Consider the following 8991-nt stretch of genomic DNA (forward strand, 5'->3'; position numbering starts at 1 on the left):
AGCATTTCATCTCCTTGGACTCGAGAGTCAGCTTAACTCCCAACTTCCTCTCGCAGTACTCTAGTTATTTCAACTTCTCATCCAGCTGAGACCTCAAGCTCTTGATTTCCCCTGAAATCACGCAGGAATCCTCTCTGAAATCACGCAGGAATCCTCCTGACAGACCATCGTAAACTTCTCATCCGATTCCTAGTTGCAGCTGATTCTGCCCATTCCGACAGCTGCAGACATAACGTAACAAAAATAAACACAAACTTAGACAGGCAGGAGATACGACACAACGTCCAGTTAATTTATCAACCATAGAAGCAAACCAAAGCAAACTAGCATGGCAATACGATGCGTATTGGGTGGTCTGATATTCATTTTTAAGTACAAAATTCTGCTATCGTGCAGTGGACTACTCCTGCAGTGCACAGGAGCTGTAAAAAAAAATCATAAATAGAATTTCTTTACACACCCCTTTTGTGTCATTTTAAAGTACAATTTCTTTACACGCCCTTTCCTTTTTTAAGAAGAATTTTGTACGGGAGGTGGAGAAATGCGCCTCATTTCAGTGGAAGGTCACGGCGGCGAGGATGCTGCAGATCGGCCGGGGAGAGATGCTGCAGATCGCTCAGGCGAGGGGTTTGGGGGAGAGAAGCTGCAGATCGGCGGGGGAGAGCAGAAGAGGAATGGCTCGACCGACAGTGCGAGCCTATCTATCTCGCGGAGATGGGCCCCCAGGTGCCGGCCCAAAAGTCTTTAAACTAATAAGCCCATTAGGCTTCTCGCGTGAACTTCAGCCCATAGATCACTTCGCGCTCCTCCGATTCGCGATGAGCCCAACCGGAGCCCGCCTAACATTCCCCACCCCTCGCGACCTCCTCGCCTCTCTTCCCACCTCCATCGCCGCCACTCCCTAAACCTCACCACCAAACCGCAGGCGCTCAAACTCCTTCCTCGCTCGCGCCACCGCCACCGCCACCTCCCTCCGCGCCGCCGCTGACGGGTCGCGGCAGCAGACGAAGCTGCGGAGCGTGCGCTAGAGGGAGAGATGGGGGGCGGCAGGAAGCGCGGGCGCTCGCAGCGTCGTCACTTCAAGCAGGAGCGCGAGAACGTCTGGAAGGACAACCCCAGGCGCCCTCCCGCCTCCGCCGGCGAAGGAGGCGAGGGGAACGGCTGGCAGCCGTTCGCCACGGAGAACCTGGCCTTCGAGGCCTACTACAAGGTGCCGACGCCTGGTTCAGATCACGCGCAACTTCCCTTTTTGACATTTTTGGCTCGATGACATTAACATGGAGCAGTGCTAGCCCTGTGACATTAACTGGATGTAGCATTACTTAGAAACTGGTGATGTGGCTTGTATTAGATTCCTATTGAATGTAGATTTGTGTATGCATTGCAGGGGCAGCAAATTGTTCCGGAGGAAGAGTGGGATGCCTTCATGAGCATGCTCCGGAAGCCATTGCCAGCCGCTTTTAGGATTAATGCGAGGTAACTTTGCTTTCTCTGAAACGTAAGCATGCTTACATATGTATGCAAATGGCCTGGACTCGACGCAATTGGATACTGAATCGACAATTAAACCTAATAAACTTTCTGAACTAAGAATTCCCTAATTTTATTCTCTCCAGTCGAGAGCAGCTATGCTCTGCCCTCTGCCTTGTCCAACTCTGAGACGGATGCAGCAGCTGGCAGCCGCATCCTCCTTGCATATGAGTTCCTCCACGTAACAGTTAGTGTGTATGAACTATTACTGAAATAGAAACTTCCTGGCATGTTTATGTTCTAGATGAAAGACCAGCTACTGTCTGTTAACTGTGATCAACTAGGTGAAAGATCAGCTAACTTCTCGAGAATTACATTTTGGTCTGCCTCCTCCGAACAAGCGCTTTATTTGGGAATTCTGTGCTACTCTTTTCAAGAGGATCCGATTTTCATGAATATTTTCAATAAATTGGTGTTATTTAGTTAGTAAGCATATCTGGCATTCTGGCTGTTGCTCTCAATGTTTGTCAATTGGCAACTATTGTGTTTGTTGGCAAAGTTTTGGACTTACTCCATGGAGGTATATACTCGTTCCGTTGACAAGCAAAGGATGATATGATTTCTGTTCTGGTTTGCCTGCTGGTCACTTGCTTTGGTTAACAAGACATTTAATTATGAACACATCTGTCACCTTCTCATGTGTGTTTACTTTCCAAGAATATAAACAACCGACCTAATAGTTAGAGCAAAAGGTACTCTTTGTATTAGGGCCCCATTTTACTTTTTTTTATGTCAGGTATAATTCTGATAATTTTTTTTTTGTTCAAGGTTTTATTCTTCTATTGTATTAAGCTAAATGTTTTTATTTGCTTCCCAGCTGTCAGTTTTATCAAGACATTTGTTCACAATTAGAAAATGACTTCAGGAAGTCGTTAGAGTCTGAGGTAATTTCTTAAAAACTTATGCATGCATGTAAGTTATGCCCTTGATATTTTCTATTTCATAATACTTCTGCCATGGACAGGTCAGTGATGACCATGAAAAAGAGGCTATTCGGCCTTTGGCCTGGTACCCTGGCAATCTTGCATGGCATTTGAACTTTTCTCGGATGCAACTGAGGAGAAACCAGGCACTTGAGAGGTAAACCGACCTTGTACTGCATGCTGTTTATTTTAAATGAACCTTACCAAACCGTGTGCAGTATAGGGTACATGACTACTTGTTAAACTGGTGTTTCATACAAATGAATATATTTAAACTTCACAATTTTCTTTTGCATAAAGTGATGTATCATGCTCTATCGAGATCATGCTTGTCCCTTAAACGTTGTTTAATGAAATCCAAATTGTTTAATATGATTGACCGAATTAAGTGAAATCCATCATGAATCGGTTATCAAACTTGCTGCTTCAGCGATTTGCCTCGAGTTCTGTATTCTGCGATTAACAGTTCACCGAAACTTGTCAGTTACCTCTTTTGAAACTTGTAATGTCATATTGTGTATTCATCTTATTCTATATTTTCTTGTTGACGATTCTCATAAGATTTTTTAGGGTGCTAATTGAACTGATAGAGTAGCTGTCGACCTGTAGTGGCTTAGATAAGCTGATGCATGATTGCATGAAGCCATATTGCAAAAGCCAATGACGAGCTTGTTTGTCACCCACCCCAAATTTCTTCGGAGAATAAAATTGTGTAACCATTGGCATGCTTAACAATATGCTGCCGTTAGAAATTGTAACACTCGAAGCTCTTATACTTAATATTCTAATGACATGTCATTGTTAATTTAACATCAATTTTTTTGACCCAGTTTCCATGAATTCTTGAAGCAAGAGAATGAAGTTGGTAATATTACCAGGCAAGAGGCTGTCAGCATGGTGAGTGCTTTATGTTTACTTCGAAGATGCCCTATGTTGTTTATCTATGATGCCTTACATATGTTGGGGCAGTTCTTGTCTAAACGATGTACATTGCTTTTGCAGGTCCCGCCTTTGTTTCTGAATGTGCAACCTGACCATCATATTCTTGACAGTATGTTTTATCCATCATTACACATGTTAATAGTGTGCAATTTGCATACCATACTAATCCGGTTTGTAACGTCCATGCCCGATAAACTAGTTGCCAAAAAAGGGTTTAGAGTTCTAGAATGAGTTTTCTTTTTGTATAAGTGCAAAAAAGTCGAAAAAGAAAAGAAAAACATAACATCCAGCACTTATAGCTACACAATTTGTCCATGAGGTAGCTGAATCTTTCATTTAAGCCCATTCTTTTCAGGTTGTTTTGGCTTAAACTTATTCACACAGTATTTGAATACAGTGTTTTGATTTTTTGTTTGAGAGGAAAGGTTTCTGTAACACAGTAATATATCTCGTGAATTTTGTGACCTTGTGCAGTGTGTGCCGCTCCAGGGTCTAAAACTTTCCAGTTACTTGAGATGATCCACCAGTCAACAAAGCCTGGAGTGCTTCCAACTGCCATGGTGGATTTCGTCATCTATTACATATAACGGATACAGCTATAGTTATTTACAGTTTCTATCAATTCTGAAAACAAAACATTGATTTTATCATCTGTTATTAATAGTTTGCACTGTCTACTCTGTAATCAGGTGGTAGCTAATGATGTTGATGTGCAAAGATGCAACCTTCTGATTCATCAGACGAAGAGAATGTGCACAGCCAACCTGATAGTGACAAATCATGAAGCCCAGAATTTTCCTGGCTGTAGCCTTGCAAAGTTCTGTCCAGAAGCATGTGCAGAGTCCAAGCTGCAGAGGCTGGAATTTGATCGTATACTGTGTGATGTGCCATGTAGTGGGGATGGAACTGCCCGTAAGGCTCCTGATATGTGGAGAACATGGTAAATACCGTACCATTTAGCCTGTTTGCTTCATTTTCTCCTTAGTTCCTTATCTACTGAATTGGCTACCCAGGAATATTGGCATGGGTAATGGACTTCATCGTCTCCAAGTGGAAATAGCTATGCGTGGTAAGTATTAAAATATACTTACACCATTATCAAATATGCGTTTCGCTGAATTGTTAAGTTGGTCTAATGTATATAAGCATTCTATGTCACCTTTGTGGTTCCCTTGCACAATTCACGATTGGCATCGTAATGTTTCGTGCCATGAAATGTTTCATGAATCTGAGTATTTGATCACATGATGAGTGAGAGATAACATACTGCTTAGGATCCTGGATCTTGTTAAGATTCTTATAACTCTTGTCAGATGCATACATTATCAAGATATGTATGCTGGCTTTGATTTTCTTTTGCAATCAATCATGTGATATACAATTTTGCTCTCAGTTTAATAGTTCTGACACTTTCCAACTATGACGGACAGATGATATGCTAGGTGCCCTGTTAATGATTTGCTACTAAAAGAAGTTAAGATTGTATTTTTGTTGTCAGGCATTGGGTTACTTAAAGTGGGCGGAAGGATGGTCTACTCAACATGCTCAATGAATCCTGTTGAAAATGAAGCTGTTGTTGGTGAGGTAATTTTTGTTGCTTGACTTCTCTCTCTGATATTTAATATAATGTACTAATGTTTCGTGTTTGATTTGGTGAGGCTTTTTATTTTTATATATTTGAATAGTTTGATAAAATCATAAAATGGTGTCCAGTGCCCAACAATAATTGTCAGAGAAATGCATTGAGATTTGACCACAAATCATGCTCATTTTTTAGCATATTGCTTTTTGCAGGTTCTTTTATATAGTTGTTTTGTATGCCTTATTGTAACATTGATTGATCATATTTTTCCACTATATAGATTCTGCGGAGATGTGGGGATTCTGTTGAACTCCTTGATGTTTCTAATGAGCTACCTGAATTGATCCGCCGTCCTGGACTTAGAACCTGGAAGGTTAGTGTGCCTATCTCTATATCATGCATATTTTCTTGTTATTTATAGTAGCGTGTTTTGCCCATCAGGTGTTTGTTTTCCTAATTAGTCATGGTTTCTTGTGAACCTGTAACTTGTCATCCTTTGTGAAGGTTAGTACAAGCAGATCACGTAAGATGTTGATCATCTTCTATTTCATGGTCTAATTAGGCACCTTATTTACTAACAATAATCAAAACATAGTGTGCATTGGATAAAGTGGAGATAGGATTTGCACTCGCATGTCACATCATACAACTACATCCCAAACATTTTCTGTTTAAATGTAATTTCACTTTTTCGCATTGTAAGTTTTTTAAAGAGGTGTAAAAGAGATTACATAAAGAGGAGAGATGTCCCAATTTGTATCAATATTCTACTAAGAAGAATAATTCCTTTTCACACTTCTTAAAAAAAATGGAAGTTTGCCACACTTCTGCAAGGACAATCGTGTAACAAGTGACGTTTTGATTTGCCCAGTTGCTGTTGTTTTTGGAAAGTACTCCCTCCGTTCCTAGATATAAGTCTTTTTAGAGGTTTCAAATGGACTACAACGTACGGATGTATATAGACATATTTTAGAGTGTAGATTTACTCATTTTGCTCCGTATGTAGTCCCTTGTTGAAATCTCTAAAAGGACTTATATTTGGGAATGGAGGGAGTAGTTTGCATTTTATTCTTTTGTTCTTGTTGTTCTCTAACAAAATTATCCTACCCCAATTGGCCTGTATACATTGCATAATTCCTGGCACTCTGCTCCCTTCCGTGATTCTTTCTAATTATTGCAGGTACGGGATAGAGCGTCTTGGTTGGGCAGTCATAATGATGTACTTCACTACAGGAAGAATGCAATATTGCCAAGTATGTTCCCCTCGGGTAAAGGTACCACGGACAGCTGTACGGTGGGTGGCAGTGTTGAGGTCAACATCAATGCAGTCGATGCAGATATGAATGAGTCAGGGGATATGGTAGAGGGAAAAGAAGAAACGAAGATAGCGACCAGTGACAGCAATAACGGTGACAATGCCAATACTGAAGAGATAAAACAAGATGAATCTGAGTCTGTTAAAGTTTCAAGGGGCTCAGATGAAAAAACAGATTCAGCCTCCATCGTTACAGAGCATTCAAATTTACCGCTACATCGTTGCATGCGAATTATTCCTCATGACCAAAACAGTGGAGCATTTTTTATAGCAGTCCTTCAGAAACTCTCTCCGCTGAATGGTATTATCTTAAATCCATCTATTCCATATGTTTCAATTATTATTGCATCAAATCTCATAGTAGATACTGGTTCGTAGTACTCAAGTACACTATACAATGAACATAATTTCAGAGAGTCTGGTGGTAGAAGTGATGAAAGGTGAGCGCAGTACCTCGAAAGACAAGGCTTTGAAATGTTCGAATGGTCAGGGATCAGATACGGTGCCGGCTGAAGAAATTTCAGTTCAGCAGCCAGGGGTTGATGACACCCATGTTCTTGTTGAGCAACAAAACAGAGACATGGATACTGAAATTTCAAAAGATAAAAGTTCTGAGGAAGCTAAGGTGGTTGCTGGTGAGGCGCAAAATGATCAAGCGACAAGGAGAGATAAAAGAAAGACCCAGAACCAAGGCAGATGGAGAGGGGTTGATCCTGTGATATTTTTCAAAGACGAAGCGACAATCAGAAGCATAGTGTCTTTCTACGGCATCAAGGATTCATTTGCCCTTGAAGGCCATCTTGTGACTAGGAATCCTGATACTAATCATGTTAAAAGAATATACTATGTCTCAAAATCAGTTAAAGAAGTTTTGGACCTCAATTTGAAAGTTGGCGAGCGGCTGAAAATCACCTCACTTGGCTTAAAGATATTTGTAAGTGTGCCACTAATTTCTGTTTATTTTTTTCAAGCTTTTCTTAGAAGAGCAAACTTTACATAAACACTGCTACCATCTTCTGCCCATCCCTTGTCTTTCAGGAAAGGCAGTCGTCAAAGGAGGGTTCACCATGCACATTTAGGTTGTCATCCGAGGGATTGCCTCTGCTGCTTCCTTACATCACCAAACAGATTCTATATGCATCTGCAATAGACTTTCAGCACCTCTTACAATACAGAATCATTAAATTCCCTGATTTTGTGGATGCAAAATTCGGTGAGCAAGCTTCAGCTTTGCTACAAGGTTGCTGTGTCGTAATCTTACGTGAAGGTAAATTACATTCCCTTTTCCTTTTTGAGCCTTCAATTAGAAGTGAATTGTCACAGTTTGATTGCAGCTGAAGCATCTTTATAAAAATTCCAGGGCATGAGGATCTAGAGTCCATAGGCATGGATCCCTCTGCAATCGCCGTTGTTTGTTGGAAAGGAAAGACCAATCTGTGCGTCATGGTCACTCCCATGGATGGGAGGGAGCTGCTTGAAAGGATCTCATTTCGTTTCGGGCTCAAAATCCCAAAAGTTGATGATGGGAAGCCCGACCTGAAGAGTGATGATGGATCAGATGAGCAGCCTGATGGTGGCGCCGAGACGGTTGATCCAGATTGTGTGCCTGAGAGCAAAGCATCAGAAGACATGGATATCTCAGACGTCAAGGACACGGAGTAGCTCGGTTTGACACCAATGCAAGGAGGCATGTTATATCTCGTTTCGATGATGCAGCAGAGACCGCTACTTGGCTTACGAGTTGATGATTACTCTAATGGGAGTGTTGTTGCCTTTCCTTTGTTCTTCCTGTAGGGATTCTATCCTATTGCATTGCCATGAAAAACCACACCGCATAGTTGGTGCTGGACTGCTGGTTGCTCCCCTGTAACGTATCAGTTTGTTTTTTGTGTGATGTTGGCACACGACTGTCGAACGGAACTCGGAACATGAAAGTGGACAATTCTAATTTGCTTGGGGCATTTTGATCTTGTGTGTACGCGCATTCTTCTGGGTGTTTGGGGGTAGTCATTCCGGTGATGGGAATAAGAGGAACTCGTGCTTAGAAAACGTGTCTAATCTCAGTGGTCTGTTCTCAGTGGTCTCTGCCGTATCCGTAATGTGTAATCTCAGTTGTCTGTTCTCTCCGTTGTCAATAAGAGGAACTCGTGCTTAGAAACGTTTTGCACGAGAACCGTTGACATATCATTTGGTGCTAGAAAGTTAGGAGAAGACATTGACAAACGGAAGTAACACCACGTGCACAACTTTGACGCGCAAAGGAATCACTGATCAAAGGGATGGATTCAGTACCGTGTAACACAGTACGTGTAGACCTACTAGAGACCAATGCTTTGAAGTCTTAACAGAGCAGTGGCATCTGTAGAAGGTCTACCCAAGGTCTCCTCTGGTCCCCGTGTCCCTTCTTCTGAAGCTAAATCGCCCACCTTTTCACGACGTTTTAGCCTTTGGGAGGATGCATGGACGAGTTGGTGGTCTTCAAAAACGGTATCCCGGCCGTCCGAGGCGAGAAGCGGCGTCGACCCGGCCACCTGGTCACTTTCCACGGGCGTGCGCACGACCCAGCGCACCTGCGACACCGTACGTGACGACCCGACGGAGAAAAGCACTTGGGTAGGCCACGGTAGCTTTTTGGGGTGGGGGTGAGGGCGGTCGATGTCACGTCCGTCCGGCGTGCCGGTGGACACCGATCGATCGAC

General features: G+C 42.3%; 1 protein-coding gene across 1 annotated transcript; it reads left to right on the forward strand.

Annotated features, from left to right (window-relative positions):
• Positions 1–820: 820 nt before the first annotated feature.
• LOC109733225 (uncharacterized) lies at positions 821–8253 on the forward strand. The gene is made up of 15 exons (XM_020292422.4): positions 821–1210; positions 1388–1476; positions 2348–2414; positions 2495–2610; positions 3284–3350; positions 3456–3504; positions 3870–3955; positions 4085–4335; positions 4409–4464; positions 4894–4979; positions 5258–5350; positions 6158–6593; positions 6706–7226; positions 7331–7559; positions 7653–8253. The coding sequence occupies exons 1-15, from the start codon at positions 1037–1039 to the stop codon at positions 7952–7954; spliced, it is 2622 nt and encodes an 873-aa protein (XP_020148011.1). The 5' UTR covers positions 821–1036; the 3' UTR covers positions 7955–8253.
• Positions 8254–8991: the final 738 nt, after the last annotated feature.

The sequence above is a fragment of the Aegilops tauschii genome, chromosome 5, assembly GCF_002575655.3.
Source record: "Aegilops tauschii subsp. strangulata cultivar AL8/78 chromosome 5, Aet v6.0, whole genome shotgun sequence".
NCBI classification, from domain to species: Eukaryota; Viridiplantae; Streptophyta; class Magnoliopsida; order Poales; family Poaceae; genus Aegilops; species Aegilops tauschii.